Source organism: Elgaria multicarinata, chromosome 4 (genome assembly GCF_023053635.1).
Source record: "Elgaria multicarinata webbii isolate HBS135686 ecotype San Diego chromosome 4, rElgMul1.1.pri, whole genome shotgun sequence".
Classification (NCBI taxonomy): domain Eukaryota; kingdom Metazoa; phylum Chordata; class Lepidosauria; order Squamata; family Anguidae; genus Elgaria; species Elgaria multicarinata.
The window spans coordinates 1,388,231-1,409,675 of record NC_086174.1 but is presented as its reverse complement, the minus strand read 5'-3'; the positions used below and the strand labels follow the sequence as shown (position 1 = coordinate 1,409,675).

The 21,445-nt window shown below is 49.3% G+C and overlaps 3 protein-coding genes across 3 annotated transcripts in view; all 3 read right to left on the bottom strand.

Moving 5' to 3' along the window:
- The window catches only part of GAREM2 (GRB2 associated regulator of MAPK1 subtype 2), a 30,727-nt gene extending 27,703 nt beyond the window's left edge, over positions 1 to 3,024 (bottom strand). Inside the window, exon 1 of the mRNA XM_063123683.1 lies at positions 2,910 to 3,024. Within this exon, the coding sequence (XP_062979753.1) occupies positions 2,910 to 3,024 (115 nt within the window). The remainder of the gene's footprint in view (positions 1 to 2,909) is intronic.
- The window catches only part of CLU (clusterin), a 445,162-nt gene that overhangs the window by 359,159 nt on the left and 64,558 nt on the right, over positions 1 to 21,445 (bottom strand). The gene's annotated exons all lie outside the window — the stretch shown is intronic.
- Positions 15,469 to 21,445, bottom strand: part of RAB10 (RAB10, member RAS oncogene family) — a 196,742-nt gene continuing 190,765 nt past the window's right edge. Inside the window, exons 4-7 of the mRNA XM_063123709.1 lie at positions 19,582 to 19,720; positions 18,149 to 18,238; positions 16,434 to 16,535; positions 15,469 to 15,589 (exon numbers count right to left, since the gene is read on the bottom strand). Of these exons, the coding sequence (XP_062979779.1) occupies positions 15,506 to 15,589; positions 16,434 to 16,535; positions 18,149 to 18,238; positions 19,582 to 19,720 (415 nt within the window). The 3' untranslated portion in view covers positions 15,469 to 15,505. The remainder of the gene's footprint in view (positions 15,590 to 16,433; positions 16,536 to 18,148; positions 18,239 to 19,581; positions 19,721 to 21,445) is intronic.

Here is a 21,445-nt window from a genome sequence, read left to right as displayed (position 1 = left end):
TTGCTCACCTGCTGCTCACTCTGGCCCAGACAATGGAGGGGTGAGAAGGAGGTGCAGGAGATGCCAGATGTCAACTGTCCTGCTGCCTCCAATAGCGGAGACAATGTATAGCCATCATGGGTAGCAGCCATCGATACCAAGTTGGGAGCGCTATCTGGCAGCCGCTCTCCTGGGCCTGGAAGAGGCTTTTCCCAGCTGGCTCCCCGAAATCCTTGCAACTGGACAGGCAAAGCTGCTGTTCCAGCACAGAGCAAAGGCCCCTCCCACGAGGAGGCTCCACAAGGCCTCCAGGAGCCTCGCTCCGTAGTTCGCGTTCACAGCACCATCTTCTGCATGTCCCACCAAATGTTTGGCTACGAACTGACTGGCTCAAACTGCCGCTGAAGAGAGCAATGGGGCTCCCCGCCCGCCCACCCCAGCCCCCTCCTCCTCAAGGCATCTCTTCTGAAGATTGCTATCAAGTCCACCTCTGGTTCTCTCTCTCTCTTAAACTCAACGAACCCAACTCCTTCCATCACTCCTCATACGACAAGTTCTGCAGCCCTCTGCACGCCTGCAACCAAGGCCCACAATAATGCCCAGAGAGCTGGTTCAGCAGCTGATCAAGGCAGGGGGACACACACCAAGAGCCTTGGAGCTGGATCAGGCCAAGGGTCCGTCTAGTCCACCCTTCCTCAAAGCTAGTGTCCTCCAGATGTGTTGGACTACAACGCCCATCATCCCCAGCTGGCATAGCCATTGCTGGCTGGGAATAATGGGAGTTGCAGTCCCACACCTCCGGAAGACACAAGGTTGGGGGGAAGGATGGACTAGGCCAACCGCCTCATCCCCACAGGGGTTGACTGCCAGATGCCTGGTCCTTTGTAGAACCCAGAGATCAGGGCCCATCCCTCCACCCGCAGAACGGCTCCCTCCGCATGGGCCTCCGGCAGGTGGGCCTACGTAATTCAGAGGACTGTGTGCTGCAAGCAGAGAAGGGGGCGCCACCCCACAGTGTTTGCAGAGCACAACGAACGGCTCGAGCAAATGAGCCAAGCCTCACTCGGGACATTGCAAAGAACAGGTGTGGCCCCCCAGCTCCAGCGTTCCTCCAGCACTGGGTTGCACTGGGCTCTCGGCCGGCTGGCGGCCCACTGGCCTCTGCTTGTGGCACGCGAGAAGTGCTGGCATAAACAGGACGCCAAGAAGCCTTTTCACCACAAAGGGCTCCACTTCCTCATGGTGTAAACGCGGAGCCACCACTGCAAAATCAGCTCTGCATCCCAGCCTGCGGAGGCCTTGCTTACCAATTTACTAGTGAGGGAAAGGTTGGAAACCAGTTCTTGAAGCGATGTGAGAGCCACCACTTGGAGCAATATGGGCTTGAATCTCTCCTGGCCAGGGTGGGATCTGGAGCGCAGATGCTGACCTGCAGAGGAGGTGGATCAACCTGCGGACTCCTTCCCGTCCGGCTCTTGCCACTCGGAGAACTTGTCTGAGCCGAAACACAGAACGGAAGCCCTCCAAGGAATCACCTGTCTTGTGTGCTTGCTCCCGGCCGGCCGGCACAGAACACTGGTGGCAACCGGCACAGCAGCAGCAGAACCTGGAAGGCCCACGTATGGCTACCAAGTTAAGAAAAGGGGCACCTCCGCTTGGCACCTCCCAGCCTTTTCCGAATCCACAAATTCCACAGAGGCAGCAGAGAAACTGCCGCAATGCCAGCTTGCCTGAAAGGAAGCATTTGGGAGCTCCGGGGTTTTAAGACAAGCGGCAGCCGGGCAACAAACCCGGACAGTGACCTGAGCCCCACGTCCAAGGCGGGGAGGGCCGGAGAGCAGGAATTGGCAGCTGTCCGTCTCCTCCGGAACAGTGGGGGTGGGGGGTGCAGGTGCCTGCTGGTCCCTTGGACTTCACCATAGGTGGAAGGATTGGGGGGTGGGGGGGGAGAAGAAACACTTGGTGCTTTCCCCTCCCTGCCCGCTCCCCAAACTCACTCACAAGCAAGCGGGGGGGGGGGGGGGCGTGGAGACAGACATGCCGGTTTCCCCTCCCATTAGTATTCAGGGCATCACCAGCGGCTCAGCTCCCTATTCTTCTCACAGTGTACAAAACCCCCGGCAGCCTGGGCAACCTGCCACGGAAACACCCCCCTGCCCTCCCCCCCCGCCCCCAGCATTTGCAGGGACATCTGCAAGCAATCCCTCTCCAGCAATCAAAGGGACAGAAAGTGGGGCAGGGGAGGGGGCGAATCTAGGGGAGCAGAAATGAGAGGGGGGGAAGAGACCCCGCACTGAGATCCAATCGCATAACACGCTTTCGCATCTGCACGGAGCTCCACAAAAGCAGCCCAGGAAGGCGTTTGGAAAACCCTGGAGGTTTGGCGGCGGGGGGAGCCCCGTCGCTGAAACGGAGCCCCCCCCCTCGACACACACACAAAGAGGGCCCGGCACCGCTGCCGCCCCCCGACAAACGCGCGCAGAAGGCAGCGGGAGCTCATCTTCCCCCCACCCCCAAAAGAGCCGGAGAGCCTCGGCGCGGAGCCTGGGGGGGCCCTTCACGGCGAACCCATGTTAGCCCCCCCGGCTTGGAGGCCGGGGGGAGCGGGGGCGCCGCGCCTGTTGCGCTCCTGCAGAGGAGAGCGGCGCGTGCGAAGCCGAGCTGGCCTCGCCCGGGACGCCCCGTCCCCCCGCGCACTTACCGCCAAGGGCAGCGCCGCGGCCGGAGGCTCGCAGCGCCAGGGCGCAATCCCGCGCGGAGCCGCGCAAGGGCGCCGCCAGCCCGGACCGCGGGCTTTCCGCAGGAGATTGCGCCCCGGCTCGTCCGCGAAGGGAGCAGCGGCACCCGCCCGCCCGCCCGCCGCCCTCGGGGCCCTCCGCCCGGACACCGCAGCCCCGGTGGGGGGGGGGGAGAGCGCGCGAGAGACGCACCGGGCGCGGGGCGCACGAGGGCGGGCAGGCGGCACTTGGCCACGATGAGGTCGAGCGGCAGCGGCGGCCCGGAGCTCCACGCCAGGCGGCCCAGCGCCGCCGCCAGCCGCTCCATGCTGGCCGCCCGCCCCGTCGCCGCCGCGGCATGGCCCTCCACCTCGCCCGCGCCGTCCAGCCGCCGCTCAGCAGCCCGGCCCGGCCCGGCTCGCCGCTCCTCCTCCGCCGCCGACGGGCGCCGGGGCAGCGCAGCAGCGGCGTCCGCCCCGTCCAGCAGGGCCGGCTCCTCCCGGGCACGGCGCCCCGGCGCGCAGCCGGCCAGCTGGCGCTCCCTCGGGTCGCCGCCGCCCCGCGCCCCGCCCCGCCGGCCAGGCCCGCCCCCGGAGGCAGGCAGGCAGGCAGGCCCGCCCCTTCCAGGGCGGGGGCGCCCTTCTCCCTCCCCCGCGCGGCAATCGCGCTCCTGCCCGGCAGGCGGCGTCCCCAAGCGGGAACTCACGCAGGGGCGCGAGAGGCAGCCTCCCCCGCGCCCAGCCCCGGCAGCTTGCTGGCGTCTCCGGCAGCGTCGCCCGGAGAGGCGCGGCGGCGGCGGCCGCTGCCAGCCCGTGGAGCCCCTCGCGGCCCGAGCGCGGCCTGAGTCCGGGTGCGGGGGTGGGGGGGGGGGCAGCAGCAGCGCCCTGGGCCGCCCCCTCGGCGCGCGCGCTGGGCTGGAGCCCGCCTCGCTGGACGGCGCGGGGCTGCTGCGGGGCGCGGAACGAAGGGGCGCGGGGCTGCGCGGCAAGAAGGCGCGGGAGCGCGCGGGCTGGGCCCGGCAGCCGAGGCTTCGAGGAGCGCAGCTCGTCGCCGTGGCTCCCGGTGGGGCTGCCCAGGAGGCGGCCCGGGCGGGCGCCAGATGCCGGCCGGGCAGCAGGTCAGAGCCGGCTGCTGCTCCTTGCCCAGCTCCTTGCCCACTTGGCTCCTGCAGGGCAGACCCAGCCGGCAATGCCGACCTCTAGGCCCCCTTTGGAAACGGCCACAGCTCTTGCCTTGCAGCGGGCAGTCCCGTAATGAGGCAGCTGTAAGAACACGAGGCGAGCCCTGATGCGGCATCAGAGCGACGGTCCGTCCCGTCCAGCCCTCTGTTCCCTCAGGGGCCCGCACGCACGCCTGCCTGCCGGGGTTTCATGTTCACTTTCACAGTAATCGTGGGCAGAGACTTGCAAACTCAGAACACCTGTTGGTGATTGGGTGGAGTAAGTCACAGGCCCGCTCTTTCACAGGGGCGCGGGGGGGGCGCAGGCGGCTGCCGCTGCCGCCATGAGGAGGAAGTCTGCTGTTTTGATGGGAAGGGAGGCCTTCTCAAAGAGAACCGTAAAGCGGTTATGCTTACTTATGTGATTTAGGGTAAGACAGTTACTTTGTTATGATTTGACACTACCAGCCTGGTCTTTTGTTTTTGGAAGACTTCTCTAAATAAATGCATAGAAGACTCAACGCCCACACTTTCATTTATTTGCGGACTGCTAGGAGGAATTTGTACCATACTACTAATTCCCCCAACACAACCAGCTGTCGACCAGGACCCACAAACCAGGACATGGTGCAACAGCACCCTCCCACCCATGTTCCCCAGCAACTGGTGCACACAGGCTTACTGCCTCGGATACCGGTGGTAGCACATAACCATCAGGGCTAGTAGCCACTGATAGCCTCCGCCTCCTCCAGGGATTTATCCAACCTCCTTTTAAAGCCATCCAAATCACTACATCTAGGTTGTCTTACTATGGTTTTAATTTTTGTGAACCGCCCAGAGAGCTTCGGCTATTGGGCAGTATAGAAATGTAATAAATAAATAAATAAAAACATCTATGCGCTGTGTGAAGAAGCACTTTTATGAATGAACAAGCACCTCCATGGCAGCCATTTTGTGAGAGTGCCCATGCCACTCTCAAAATTCCAAATGTGCCTATAAACCCAGAACAGTTAGGGACCCCTCGGTCTAAGGAGAGGAAACTATTTTATATCATTTTTCTTCCCACCCCCTGCCACGTACTGCTCAAATTTCTTCTCCCCTTCTTTTGCACTTAACTTGTACCATGCCTTCAACTTCCAGCTTCTTTCAGCCCTGCCCTGTGTTGCTTTTCCATTCACTTCCTCGTATAATTGCTTGTCTGTTTAGGATCACTGTCTTGTTGCATGACCCACTTTCGGTTCAGCTTCTGCTCACGGATGGGTGGCCTGCCATTCTCCTCTGGAATCTTCTGGTTCGCTGCAGAAGCCATGGTTGTGTCCATGATGGCATCCCATGATTCCTGAGGCAGCAAAGCAGGCCCAAACCATCACATTCCCACCATCGTTGGGATGAGGTTCTTCTATTCGAACTCAGGGTTTGTTTTTCAACGAGCCTAACGTTTCTCATCGAGGCCATTAGTAGACTATCTGCCCAGCAGTGGGAGGGACTTAAAACTCCTTAAAAGTTTCTGATCCTTTTATGGGGTGGGTCTCCCCAAACTCACCTCTGAAGTTCTACCTAATTACTAAACAGCTGATTCTAATCATTCTCTTTAATTGAGCTGGCAGAAATAGGGGTTACTTACTTTTGCACATACCCTGACTCTTAAGTACTCATTGTTTTGCTAAATTTATACATAGTTGTATTTCACAAGACACCTAACTGGTTAACACAAACCCTATTGCATGTTTAGAAAAGGACTGGTTTTGATTCAAGAGGGCTATCATGCCGGAACTATGGAATTTCCTAATTATGATTTGGGTTCACAAACTTTCTCACCACTGTATGCATTCTGCATTTCCCTTCTGCCACCAGTTTTGTCCCCATCTATGCATATATGAAATTAGGTTAATTTATTTTTGTCCCTTGATCGCCACTTTCACTTAAGTTGGCATTTTGTTGCCCCTTGGATGTTTTCCCTTGGAGAGATCCTTCTGGTTCCTTGTTTACTTTCACCAACCTGAATAAATTGGCCTCCTCCACAGTTTTCTTGGCCACCTCACTGTTCACCCAGGTCGCTTATGGAGATATTAAAACAGCAGCATTCCCAAAATAGATCCGTCCTGTCTATGCTCTGCTTTAGCCTTCCCTAACCTGGTGCCCTGCAGATGTGTTGGGTTACAGATCCATCGTTCCCAACCAGTGTGGCCCAATGGCTGGAATTATGGGAGTTGCAGTCCAAAAAGTTGAAGGCCACTGTACTTGCTGTGCTTTAGCCAATTACAAGTCCTCCAGAGGACGTCCTCTTATTCCATGACTAGTGAGCTTATTCAAGAGCATGCCCGAAGAACTCGGATTCATCCATCCATCCCTTCCTGTCTTTGCTTTGATTTAAAACTGATGAGGAACGCTGCGTGATTCAAAAACTTGCATGCAGCATTTTCAGCACTTTCTTGGCCCATATAAAAGTATTATCTCATTTTCTGTACATATTTTTTTCTGCTTAACTATCCTTTGGTGTGGCTCTGGGACTGGTCCCATTTGCCTTGGGGTTCTGTGCCATTCCTGTGCCACTTCTTGACTGTTAGAGCAGTACAACAATGGAATCAGTTACCTAGGGAGGTTGTGGGCTCTCCCACACTCGAGGCCTTCAAGAGGCAGCTGGACAAGCATCTGTCAGGGATGCTTTAGGGTGGATTCCTGCATTGAGCAGGGGGTTGGACTCAATGGCCTTGTAGGCCCCTTCCAACTCTGCTATTCTATGATGCACTACATCTTGTGGCAGCCAAATTCATCGTTTTAACTATGTTCTCATCCGTAAAAGCAGCGCATTCCTCATAGCAAAACTAAGATGGAACATGCAATCATCCTGGTTGAGATAAGAAACTGACTTCTACTCTCGTCAATGGCCCTAGGGTGTGCCTCTGAGCATATATATACAGAGTGCATTTCCCTCACCAGTTTTCCAAGCCAATCTGTTTGGGACTGGGGCTAGTGTTTTCTGTACCGTGCACCTGGCTTGGAGGCAGCCTTTAGAGCACAGCACCGGAGCTGTGCGTCTTCGCCTATTGCAGTGGTTCTCAACCTGGGGCACTCCAGATGTGTTGGACTGCATCTCCCAGAATGCCCCAGCTGGCTGGGGCATTCTGGGAGTTGTAGTCCAACACATCTGGAGCGCCCCAGGTTGAGAAAGGCTGGCCTATTGCATCAAAAACAAGATAGGATCTTGCCTCATGGTAAATGGAAGAACAGCACCCTCTGCTGCCTAACGGGGGGGTCTGCAAGCAGCAAGTACAATTCTTCCACTGTAGTTGTTTTAGAGGTCAGGTTTTATTGAAATTAATGCAACATATTTCCAAGTAAAGACGCGCTAGAGAAAGGAAATTAATTCCCCCTCTTTCTGCTGAGGTTCCAGAGAGGTGCTGCCCATCACAGTGGGCAATTCTGGGTTAGATGGCAGCTTCCTGTGTTCATGTATGACTGTTTGCAGCCAAAATAAATAGGGCCAGGCCTGGGGCACTTGAAGGGAAATCATGATGCATGGTCTGGTCAATGCCTACATGGAAGACATGTTGGAAACCCCCAGTACACCGTCTTGAGCTTGCTGGAGGAAAAAGAGGCGCATACTTGATACATTTATGAAGTATGGTACATTTAATGTTTTTAGTTAGATTTTCAGCTCACCTTGCACTATGCACCACACTTTTAAACGGCTGCCCTTGTGCCCGATATGGAAGCTGGAGTTAATGCAGAATACAGCAGCTAGGATGCTCAATGGGGCACAGCCAGGTACACATTACACCTGGGCTAAAAGAGAAGCACTGCCTGCCTTTTAGCTGCTGGGCCATGTTCAAGGTTCCATTGCTGACACACAAAGCCCTAAATAACTCAGGATAAGGTATCTGGCAGACCCCCTTCCTCTATAATATATACACCCACCCAGCCTCCGAGATCTTCAGAGGAAGCCTTGTCGGCTGTTTCATGACCAACAGGATGTCGCAATGTAATAGCTCAAAAGTGAGCCTTCCCAAGAAGTGCTCTGGACTCGAACATTCATAGAATAGCAGAGTTGGAAGGGGCCTACAAGGCCATCGAGTCCAACCCCCTGCTCAATGCAGGAATCCACCCTAAAGCATCCCTGACAGAGGGCTGTCCAGCTGCCTCTTGAAGGCCTCGAGTGTGGGAGAGCCCACCACCTCCCTAGGTAACTGATTCCATTGTCGTACTGCTCTAACAGTCAGGAGGTTTTTCCTGATGTCCACCTGGAATCAGGCTTCCTTTAACTTGAGCCCATTATTCCGTGTCCTGCATTCTGGGAGGATCGAGAAGAGATCCTGGCCCTCCTCTGTGTGACAACCTTTTAAGACTTTGAAGAGTGCTATCATGTCTCCCCTCAATCTTTTCTCCTGTATGGTTCAGGAGGCATAAAATGTGGTGCATCTTAAACTCCACACGGTGAAAAGGAGAGACGAAGTCCCAGGATTTTTTTGTTTTCTCCGAAGGATTATTCCTTGGAGTAGCCCAATGTGTGTGGGGGCTGTTCCCTATATTTCTGGGCCTTTTTCAGTATGATTTTGGATGCTTTCCAGTTTTGTCTGACTTTGGATCTGTTCAAACAACATACTAAGCCACGGTTACACCGCTAACCCTTTTGCAGTAAATGGTTAGTGTGTTTAAACCATGGTTATGTAGCCACCATGGTTAGAAATGGTTCACATGACACACTAAGCCATAATGTTTAGCTCAAAATGCATAACCATCATGGTTTAGTGTGTTGTCTGAACAGGGTCTTTGTGTTTGTTTGTTTATTCATTTATTTATTACATTTTTATACCGCCCAATAGCTGAAGCTCTCTGGGCGGTTCACAACAATTAAAACAACCAACAGTCTAAATGCCTCCTGTAGCTTTCCCTGCTATAGTGTGAGTGTGTGTGTGTGTGATTTCTAATATTTTTTGTATGTAAAACATTTAGATTACTTTAGACAGAAATATCCAAGTATTGCTAGTAGTAGTCCCACCTCCACAACCACCACTTTTGAAGCAATGGGAAACATTTACATTTTTATACGGCCCAGAGAGCTTTGGCTATTGGGCAGTATAAAAATGTAATAAATTAAATAAATAAAAATAGAACACAACGAACAATGGGATTAAAATCCTGGCAGACTAAGAGCTCCATCACACATACACGTTTGCCCTGGTTTGCCCTCGAATTATCCACCTTCGTTTCCGTAGCATATAGAATCATAGAATCATAGAATAGCAGAGTTGGAAGGGGCCTACAAGGCCATGGAGTCCTGAGCGCTTATACCTTTGCACTTTTATGTTTCATTCAACTTTACACCTCTCCTGCGCACCAGCGTATCGCTGTTGTTCCATTGAGATGCACTCTCAGATCTCCTTTGTACCTCCCCCCACAGTTCATTGGTTTGTGGTAGTTGGACACCACACCCTCCCTAGTAATCGACATGAGGCACTCCTGGTCTTGCACTGCTTTTTCCTAGGAAGTAGCTTCTCTGGTTACTGAACTCACTTCAGGAAAACGGTCTCTCTCCTACGTACTTTTGTGGTTATTCCCTGTTGCCTAGGCTATGTCCGTTCCCCTCACCCTGCCTGGAGGCTTTGGAGTGTGAACTGGAGAGGGTTGCAGGGTTGTGTAAATCCCATTGATTTCAACTGCATTTACATCCAATTCATACTAAAATCTAATGCATACTTACCATTGAGTAAACCCCCATTGAACAGATAGACTTACTAAAATGGTGCAACCACACATAGAATACTGTGTACAGTTCTGGTCACACCTAAAAAAGGCTATTATAGAGCTGGAAAAAGTGCAGAAAAGGGCAACTAACAGGAAGGTTACAACACCTGGGATTGTTTAGCTTGGAGAAGAGGAGGATGAGGGGAGACATGATAAGAGGTGTACAAAACGATGCATGGTATATGTGGATAGGGAGACATTTTTCTCCCTCTCTCAAAATACTGGAATGGATTCTAGTAGAATTCCTGCACTGAGCGGGGGGGGGGGGGGGGTTGGACTCGATGGCCTTATAGGCCCTTTCCAACTCTATTCAATGAATTTGTTTAATCCTGTTTAAAAGCTGTCTAAATTGGCAGCCATCACGACAACAAGGGGTAGCCAGTTCCATAGTCCAACTATGTGCAGTGTGAAGAAGCATCTTCTTTTGTCCTGAATCTCTTATAATTCAGCTTTATTGGATTTACTGTGTAATCTGTACAGCACCATGTACATTGATGGTGCTATATAAATAAATAATAATAATAATAATAATAACCCCACTGGGTTCTAGCATTGCGTGAGGCGGGTGGGTGACTTCTCAGTATTCACTTTCTTCCCACCACACCTAATTTTATATACCTCTATCATGTCTGCACCCCCAATGTCACGCCCCTTGGCCATTCTGGGTGCTCCTCAGCGGCCTTGTAGAGGCAATGGGCAGGTTCTTGCTTCATCACTCCATGAAGACTCGGAGCGCAGCAGAAAAGCTCACGAACTACCAGAGCTAAAAATGGATGTGCTTGTTCTTATGAACCGAATGGAAGGTGTTGGTGTTGTGAGGGCCCTGCAGTTGGACAGGGCTGCCAGTCAGATGAGGCTTTTGGCCAAGCCAGTTCCATTACCTTGTCTTAGGGTGCCCCAGGCCCCTGTTAAAATTCAGCCTTCCTCAACCTGGGGTGCTCCAGATGTGTTGGACTACAACTCCCAGAATGCCCCAGCCAGCTGGCTGGGGCATTCTGGGAGATGCAGTCCAACACATCTGGAGCACCCCAGGTTGAGGAAGGCTGTGTTAAATGCTAGCGTAAGGCGGGGGAGCTTGGTGTAGGGGAAGCACAGCTATGCGCCACCTCTTCCCCCTCTCATTATTAACCCTTTCTGTTCTGAGCTTCCGACTTTCCCCACCCTAACTGGGGAGCAGCCCTTGGGAAGGAGTCTCATTCTAAACCAACAAAACTGAGCGGCTAAGACAGCAGTCAGTTTAACTAACTTTATCAAAAACTAACCAACATTTCCAGGAAATATGAAGACCAGAGGCAAATTATGTTCAAAAAAATCTCCTGTCATAAATGGTTTTGAAAATTTGATGTGTTCTGTATGTAATAGATGTACTTTGCACATTTGCCGTAGAAACTTCTATTAAGAAATCTATTAAGAGGCCTTCTACTGAGCCAGACCCTGGGTCCATCCCGCCCTGTGGTGTTGACACTGACTGGCAGCAACATCTCTCCAGGGTTTCAGGCAGGATTCTTTCTTGGCCCTCCTATCAGGAGAAGCTGGGGATTGAACCTTACGCATAATGACTTACATTCATGACTTTGCAAATCTTCTTTCAAATTTAAAAAAAGGGGGGAAAGGAATGTAGTAGCTATGAAGCAGTATCCAAGCTGGTGCTTCCTTTGCAGCAGTGGTGGAGCATCTGGGTTACATGGGGGGGGGGGGGTTGCTGGTGGACTTGGTCCTTGACAGACGCAGAAGGAACACTGCTGTTTCGACCGTTCACAGTTCTTGCCCTGGACGGGTCTTGGGACAGTTATCAACAGGACCAAGCAGTTCCATAGGATCAGGGCAGTGGCTGGAGTTGCTGTACAATGGACTAGCTGTGCAATAATCAGGGTAACAAGCAGAACAAACAGATGTGGACAACAGGGCTGAAAACAACAGAAAGAAATTTAATAGGGATAAATGCCAAAGGCAGAGTTACAAGATGGGGGATACTTGGCTCAGCAATACTACAAACGAGAAGGATCTTGGAATTGTTGTAGACTGCAAGCTGAATATGAGCCAACAGTGTGATATGGCTGCAAGAAAGGCCAATACTATTTTGGGCTGTATTAATAGAAGTATAGCTTCCAAATCACGTGAGGTACTGGTACCTCTCTATTTGGCCCTGGTTAGGCCTCATCTAGAGTATTGCGTCCAGTTCTGGGCTCCACAATTCAAGAAGGACACAGACAAGCTGGAGCGTGTTCAGAGGAGGGCAACCAGGATGATCAGGGGTCTGGAAACAAAGCCCTATGAGGAGAGAGTGAAAGAACTGGGCCTGTTTAGCCTGGAGAAGAGAAGATGGAGGGGAGACATGATAGCACTCTTCAAATACTTAAAAGGTTGTCACACAGAGGAGGGCCAGGATCTCTTCTCGATCCTCCCAGAGTGCAGGACACGGAATAACGGGCTCAAGTGACAGGATGCCAGATTCCAGCTGGACATCAGCAAAAACTTCCTGACTGTTAGAGCAGTGCGACGGTGGAATCAGATACCTAGGGAGGTTGTGGGCTCTCCCACACTCGAGGCCTTCAAGAGGCAGCTGGACAACCCTCTGTCAGGGATGCTTTAGGGTGGATTCCTGCATTGAGCAGGGGGTTGGACTCGATGGCCTTGTAGGCCCCTTCCAACTCTAGTATTCTGTGATTCTATGAACAGCAGAAGAGCATGGTGGAGGTCGTTGATGGCAAACATGATCTTCTTGAAGTAGCCACCCATGCCTACGATGGCTCTGAGATGCGTCATGGGCAAGGTACTGTAAGCATCTCTGCTGCCCCTGCTCACTGTGGATTAGTCCAAGAGAGTTCCCCGAGCGCAAAAAAGAAGGGGGGGGAGTGTGTGCGTCCCTACCTCCAGATGCCTCCATCAGTTGCTTGGCAGACAACACACCTTCCTGTAAACCCTAAGCTGACTCCAGGTATCAGTGGCTGCCTTTTATCTGGGTTGAGCTTCTGCGATCAAGGAGGAGACTCCGCTGAAGCTTGGCAACCTGGGGCCTCCCTACCACTAGCCAAGCTTCACCCAGAGAAGACAGGTCACCTGTGCTCTGACACTGACAAACACCGCAAAGCCCCATCACAGAGCAAGGGGAGGATACTGCTATACATCAGAGGAAGAAACGGGTGTGTGTGTGTGTGTGTGTGTGTGTTTTTAAACTAGCTTAGGCCAATGCCAAGCAGAACGGAGCAGCAGCAGCAACTCTGGCTGGATCATAGGGCCAAACTGCACCGTTCAGCACAGATGTCTCTGGAATGAGACGGGGAGCCCTTCCTACCTGTGGAGCCAAGCTGAATGGGCCTTTGGCTGTATTGCACCTGTGCCGCGCAAACGGGAGCCTTCTCAGGGCTCGGTTTGTCTCCTTTCTGAAGTGGATCAGCCCCAGGGCGTGTCCAGCGATGCCCACATGTTGCCCTCTATGCCTCTTTAAGTAGAAGATGGGACTTTGACAATAAATCAAACCCAGATCACATTTTCAATATCAACAAAACTAGACCAGCTAGAAATATTTCAGTTTATTTAACTTGTTAAGTAGAATATGAATTTTTAGCTAGTAGTACCAGAGAGTGGACTGTTGTGTATTTAACTGCTTGGTGCTTAATGAACACAGCTTTTACAAAGGGTCTTAAAAGAGACTCATACAGGAAGGCCCACGCCCCAGGAAGCAAATAAAAAGCACACGTTTAAACAAAGATTATACAAAAAATTTGATGCATACTCCATATTCCCTTTTTTTCTTTTTTTGATAATGTTAGAAAGTGCAGATCTGAAAAGGTAGCCATTTCTATTTACAACACTAATCAGTACATCAATATGCGAGGAACAAAACGGCATTGATTTGCCCCTTCAAGTCCGTGGGTTTTTGCCTTTGCTTTAACAGCCACTCAGCTGGGAAAAGGTTAACAAGCACAGCAAGAGACCGTCTGCCAAACACGAGAGAAAGGAGAGAGGAGCCACTGTGCAGCTGACACCAGATCAAGGCTAGAGTCCCAAACACTTTCATTTTATTACAATTAAAAGCGGCATCGTCAGCTGATTTGACTCATGGAGGAAACGTCCTGAAATCAAGTGCAGAATGTTCCGCCTCGAGCCTATGGCTGGGAGTACATGGGGGAGGGGGGGTGTATAGAAGAAGAGGAGCTGGCCGGAAACACTGCTGCACGCGTCTCCCCGCAGCATTGACAGGCAGGCCAAAGCGGCGGGGAGAAGCCTGTCCCAGCAAGGCACCCCATTCAGCACGAGCCTCAAAAGAAGCAACCCGTGACCTCTTCCTTACCCCCGGCTTCCAGAAGTGAGTGAACACCCCTCCGTCCACATTCCTAGCAGAGCTGGGAGAAGAGGCAAGGCAGTGAACTAGAAAAGCAAGTCCCATCCCCAAAGGGGCCCCCAAAGCTTAGCTGCTTGCACAATTTTTTAATTATTATTATTATTATTATTATTATTTTAAAAAATGTGTGTTTGCTTGCCCTTCTTCAGTATCAGTTGAAAGAAGTTACAATTGCCCAGGCTTGTAAACAAGCGATTTTTATTGTGAAGAACGTAACACAGAAGGAGAGCGTTCTAGGGGTGTGATCATTCAACTCACCTGCCCTCTTCCCCCCCCCCCCGCCCCCCTTTAAATATTTACTAGGCTACTGAGTCACCTGCCTGGAGCAGCAAAGAAAACCAAATTCGTATTAATGGCTGTAGATTTGGGAAACCGCATGGCGTAGTCATACACAAGGATAGACGACAGCCACATCCTCCTCCATAGAAAACTAGTGCATGCAATTAACTCTTCCATATCATAAATCTTAATAACTATGCAGGAGGAAGGGGGGAGGGGGGGAGGTTTGAATAGTACTTGGCCTGCTGTTTGCTAGACAAAGGTTAGTAGATACTTCACGTTTTACCTCAGAAAGCTAGATCCGTGATCAGTGCTTTGAATTAAATTTGGCAAACATACTGTATTGCCTTCTCTTAACACATCACACCATAAAAAATAATAATATTAAAACTGGCATGCAGGCAAAAAAGGGGGAATTGCTAGAGAAAGAAAATGGCAGCAGGAACTGGTCAGCATTTCAGCCCCCCTGGAAAGGAGACAACAAGCAGGTTGAAATATCTGCTCTAACCCTCTTTGTCCTCAATTCACTACATCAATCACAGTAAGTCATCAAGGGAGAATTTGATCTCCTGTCTTGCTTCCACCATAACAGAAAGGGGGGGAAAAAAGGGGGGGGGGGAAACCGAAGCTCCTTTTCCATGTAAGGCACAAGGACAAAATAAACCCCATTTACATACTCAAGGCGAAGGAGTCTTTTGCTGATGCAAATATGGTGACTTAAGCACAGTATTCATAACAAAACCCCACTGCTGTACAAAATAAACTGTTAATGCTAAGTTTTATTCTTGTACAATTTGCAGACTGGAGCTGAAATGATTGCTCTAAATCTCAATGTTAAGACTGGGCTATAATACAACAAGAAGGTGGTGTTGAGTTGAGTTGGTACATTAAAAATAAAGTCAGACATGATTTTAATACAGTTTGTTGCAAGAAAATTATAGTCAGCGAGCAACCCTTAAACCAGCCTTCCTCAACCTGGGGGCGCTCCAGATGTGTTGGACTACAACTCCCAGAATGCCCCAGCAGCTGGCTGGGGCATTCTGGGAGATGCAGTCCAACACATCTGGAGCGCCCCAGGTTGAGGAAGGCTGCCTTAAACAGAAGAACACAGGAGTGGGGGAGCCATGTTAAGATGAGGAACAAAAATATTTAAGGTTAAAAATGGGCAAAGTGGTTTATTCCGCAGCAAGAAGAGGAGGAGGAGGAGGAGGAGGAGGAGGAGGAGGGATGGGTGGGTGGGTGGGTGGGTGGGTGGCGCTGGGCGAGGGGAGGCACCTTGCCTCAGCAGCACTTGCTCTTCCATCCGGTGACGCCGCCCCCGCTGCTGATATCTACATTTTCACTGTTGGGCTCTTTTACAGGGGTCTGAAACAAAGAAGACACACAGGAGTTCAGCCAAAGCCCCACGGTCCCGAAAGCCTCTGCTCAGTCACCAAGTGGACCGAGGCAACGCTGACCACGCAGCCGCTGGTGTCTGAACGCACCACTGGATGACAAAAGAGTTCAACACTGTTCAGGTACCTTACAGAAGAAGCAGGCCCTGGGGGAAAGAACTCTACGGAATACAATGGTATTTAACCACATGGCTGATTTTCAAGGAGACTTTGGCATACTGCATCCCTCTCGACGGTACAACTTTGCCAGGAAGACTGTTTATTGTTCATTGAGAGGTTTTGGTAACAATAAACGGACCCCGAACCGCCCCCCCCCCCGCCTCTCTTACTCACTTCTACTTTTGGTGGCACAAGCAAGACACAAGCCAAGAGGCCTCCGTTCCCCCTGGCTCTCTCCTCCTCCCTCCTGACAGGCATTAAGTTCTGTGTTTTACACACTAACCGTTTAGTCATCACTTTCACATCTGCTAATATGCCTATTAGGATATCATATTTTTAAAACGAAAAAAAAGAAAACAAAAGAAAAGAACGGGGAAAAGGAAAGGGGGAATTTGAAAGGAAGGCAAGGGAAGAATAAAGCAGAACATGGGGGGCTGCTAGTGCAGGGGGCAGGAGCCCTTGCCAGGGGAGGAACAGGGTCCTCAGCCAGCAGAAGAGTTCCAAAAGGAATGCTGCCAGAGGATAAAATGGAGAAGATGAGGGTCATGTATGCTGCCTTGGGTTCCTTTGGGGAGGAAAAAAGGTGGGATATAAATGTGATAAAATAAAATAAAATAAAATGAAGTATTCTGTTGAGCGATTAAGTCTGCAGTTACCTTTCGAAGAATGTCTTCTGCTAACGTGAGGAATGCCTTCTCAATGTTTATATTTGCTTTTGCACTAGTTTCGAAAAACCTAATACCGTGCTCTCTTGCAATCTAGGTCAAAAGGAGAAAGTTTGTTAGGCCAGCAAACACTTCCTGAAACTGCAACACAACAGCAACGGGGCAACTGGCTCAAATCTACGCAAGTTGCAAGGGCAGCATCGATGCATGTTGCAAGACTAATACCCCAAAGCAGTTCACACAGAAGGAAACAAACAGATTTCATACCTATAAAATTTTAATACTTTTAACACATAATTCACACACGGATTGCTATTGTATAGAGAATTCAAACATTCATGCCCCTCTCATAGTGTGAGGAGTAAGAGAAGGAAGCTCCTTAACGCTCTGCAAATAGAACATGTTGAGCAAGACACAAAATCAATCCAGAGAACGAGGAAGTGGGAAGATTCTAGTCCTCACTGATATCAGATCAGGTTAGAATATTATATGAGGTCAAATCAAGGAAGAACACTCACTCATTCGAAGACGGGGCTTTTTTGTTTACATTTGCATGTAACAAAGCAACAGTTCCATGAAGCAAATGTAACACATCTACCAGCCAGCTGCTGGGACTTTGGAAATGTTTTTATCATGTGCAGATTAGAGATGTAAAATTTGCGGAAATTTCGAAGCCATGGAAAAAAATCATTTTTTTTCCAGGGGGTTTCGGGGGGAAACGGAAATTTTCGGAGAAATTGAAATATTGTAATATTAGCACTTTTTACAGATTGAAAGTCACTTTGTTACTTTAGTAACATAAAATGTAATTATGTCTAAGTTGATTTGGCATAAAATTATTACATTTGGTATATTAAAAGTACAGTGTATTCAAACAATTATTACAAATTTAATTCACTTTTTTATTTTTATTTTTGGTAACAAATGGAGCTACAAGCTCCTGAACTGTAAGGAACCTCTTTGGTTCTGCCAGTTTATGAGGAGCAGGCAAAAATATCAATTTAAAACAACAACAGAAGAAACCACCAACATTAGTAACAAAGAACATTATTTATGTTTCCGCTAGTCCTCCAGTGTCAAGACATAAAGCCCCCATTCCCATAAAAAGAACTGAGAAAAAAGGGGGAACCAAGATTCAATGAATATGCATGAAATTTAACCAGGCTCATTTCCTGACCTACAGCGATCAGTATTAGTTGCAGTCTCTGCTTCAGGGGCAGTGCTGCCCCCTAGAGGCAGAAATGCATCTTGCTCTTGCATTTGAGAGTTGTAGTCTCAGTTTGCAACCTAGAACTTGGTGCACAGACATTGCAATAATCTGATACTGTACAGTTTTTAGAAATCGTTTGGAGAAGTAAATATCTGAACACCTTGTCTTAAACATTTTATTCATCATGCTAAAATAAAACATCCTATAATCCGTTTTTTCTTCATTTTTTTTTTCAATTTTTCGGGGAAAAAACCAAAAGAGGCTTTGGGAAAAACCAGAAAAACCGTTCCCCCACATTTCTAATGCAGATTAGCTGTAGCCTTGCAGGCCTCAGTCCGCAGCTGAGGTGGACCACCTGAGGCCACACATGCTCTCATTCAGCATGGCTCCAGATGGTTGAAGCCACCCAGGAACCGCCCAGAGGAAGCTACAGCTCTGCCTCTCAGATCTCTACCTGTCCCGCCCCCAAGCAGACTCTTGCTGAACTGCCACTCACCTGCTCGCCTTTTGCTTTGGGTACCACCCTCTTGTCATCCATATCACACTTGTTTCCTAGAAGCATCCTCTCCACATCTTCATTGGCATGCTGGGGGGCAACCAAAGAACAACACCTTTATGCTTCCGCACAGGACTGTACCAACTTGCTTTTGAGAGCGAGTCATCCAGGTCAATTTGAGCAATCCAGTGTTTAGATGAATGCAGAATCAAACTTTTGAAATTAGGTAGAGAAAATCTCTTATTTTAAGGCAAAAGAAGGCAATTTGTGCCTGATTCTGTTAGCACATGGAGTGGGAAAGTTTTTCCTAGAATACTTTCAAAGTCCTAGAATTATCAGTTGTTCCAATGGCAACCAGTAGCCCAGAAGTCTATTTCCTGTCTCTATAATAGACACATCTTGTGGCTATAATGCTTTTATAAAGAGGAGGGAAGGACAATTAAGAACAAATTCCTGGGCTTAGCATGAACAAGACTGAGGGGAGGGACACAGGGGGCCATGGTTAATTAAGGCATGGGGAAAAAGAGGTTACAAGGCCCTCTTTACTAAAAAAAACAACAAGCCCAGTCAGTCTAGGTAAAACAGAAACAGATTAAGAACTTATCTAGTATTTAACCAAATGAAGGCAGTTTAACAATTTATTATTATTTATTTATTTAAATCATTTATATCCTGCCCTATATCATTAAGATCTCAGAGCGGCGTACAGATAAAAACTTACAGTATAAAACAATAAATATACACAGTTAAAAACACATTAAACCATGATCCAAATTAAAACAATATGTAATTTAAAAGCAATAAAAGCAGTTAAAGCAGTTGAAACAATGTGCCAGTGAGTTCAACCATCAAAGGCTTTGTAAAAAAGCCATGTTTCTACTTGGCACGAAATGAAATCAATGTTGGCACCAATCGAGCCTCCAACGGGAGGGCATTCCACAGTCAGGGTGCCACAGCAGAGAAGGCCCTCTCCCTTGTCCCATCATAGCGTGTATGTTGCATGGGTGGGATGTGGAGAAGGGCTCCTCCAACAGATCTGAGGTCTCGGGCAGGCGTATATAAGGAGAGGCGCTCTCACAATGCAACAGGCTGTTTCATAAGAACATCAGAAGAGCCCTGATGCTGGATCAGACCAAAGGTCCATCTAGCCCAGCACTAGACTACACAGTGGCCAACCAGCCACTTCAAAGCTTGCAGACCCATCTTCTGTGGACACCTGAAAGTAGGGGCTGGACAGGCAGTCCTTCATGGTATTTTAGATGCAGAAGCTCCTGATGTCATGATTGTGGGAACAAAGAGGTCCAAGCCCAAAACAGAAATTACTTTATACGCAGCAGCAGTTTCTGCTGAGGCAGACACGTCTTGCTCAGTTCCAAAGAGTCGCCTTTTGCCACAGCGTAGCCCAAACATTTCCCCTAACCATCATTGCTCACCTCATCAATGTTTCTGAGCCATTTGCTGATGTTTTCAAAGCTTTTGGCATTGGTGATGTCATACACTAGCATGATTCCCATGGCACCTCTGTAGTAGGAGGTGGTGATGGTGTGAAACCGCTCCTGCCCTGCCGTGTCCCTAGGAAGGAAAGCAGAAAAACATTCAACCGTTTAGCAAAGCTGATTTATTTATTTATTTATTACATTTTTATACCGCCCAATAGCCGAAGCTTTCTGGGCGGTTCACAAAAATTAAAACCATTAAGAACATAAAAAAAATCCAACAGTCTAAAAGCTTCAGCTGAAAGTACTGCTAGGCAGGACGGATATTAAATGCCCAGAATGAGGCTTAAACACGGACACTCTACTTCAATTCTACTACCCTTGATCTCTCTTTTGTAGAAGCAACCTTCATTACTAATTGAGTACTCATAAGAACGTAAGAGCCCTGATGCTGGATCAGACCAAAGGTCTATCTAGTCCAGCATTCTCTTCCCACAGCGGCCAACCAGATGCCTGTGGGAACCCCACAAGCAACACATGAGCACAATTATAGCATGCTCCTGGTCGTGGCAAGTGGCCTTGAGAGGCATACTGATGGCACTATATGATGGCATGACTGATAACCACTGGTATCTTCCAATCTGTATCCCTCCCCCCACTATTAAAGCCATCCAAGCTGGCAGCCACCACCACCACCACATCTTGTGGTAGCAAATTCCATAGTTTACCTATGTGTTGCTGTGTAAAGAAGTACTTCTGTTTACTGGTTCTGATTCTCCTACCATTCAGTACTCGTTCTATGACCACACTGGGCTCTCGTGTTCTGAGAGGGTGAAAACCTTCTCTTTAACCACTTTCTCCACAACATACCCACATTTTTTCCTAAGCTAAAAAGCCCCAAACGCTGTAACCTTACATCATACTGGAATTGCTCCAGCCTCCTGGTCATTTTGGTGGCCCTTTTCTGCACCTTTCCCAGCTCTACAGTATCCTTTTTGAGGTACGGTGACCAGATATGTACACAGTATTCCAAGGGTGGTCACATCATAGATTCATATAAGCAGAGTACGATTTAGGCAGTTTTATTTTCAATTCCTTTCCTATTTATCCCCAACAAGAAATTCACCAGTTTCACAGCTGGGTCAACCCTGTGCAGGAGGTTACCCACCACAACCCCAAGTTCATTCTTGGTCAGTCACCACCAGCTCAGACCCCACCAGAGTCTGCCCCAAATGTGCATCACTTTACACTTGCATACACCAAACAACATTTGCCATTTTAATGCTCATTCCCTCAGTTTGGAGATACACTTTTGGAGCTCTTTGCCATCCCCTCTGTTTAAATAATTTGGTGTCATCTACAAATGAAAGCCACCCTCACTGTTTCCCCCAACTGCAGGTAATTTAAGAACAAGTTTAAAGAAAACCCCACCACAACCACTATTTTCATCCCTCTACTGGAACAACGGTCCATTTATTCCAACTCTCTGCGGATAGGTAGAAGTTGAAGCAAAATGGCTAGCTGTACAGTACAGCGGAGTACTCACTACTCCAGTGACACAGAACTCAAGTAACACAGAAACACTCAGGAAAATGTCCAGAAAACATGACATCCCAAATACACAAAGTATCACCCATTGATACCATGTACATTGATGGTGCTATATAAATAAATAAATAATAATAATAATAATCACCCAGCAAAACGATCTGGGTTCTGGTTGATAGGATGGTGTTACCATCTGGACTTTATTCCTGTCCTATCAAATGCCAGTCATTCTGATGGACAATATAAAGGAAAGGGCTTGCATAGTGCAAGAATTCCAGAGGCCAGGAAGGACACTGAGCACCCACCCATCCCA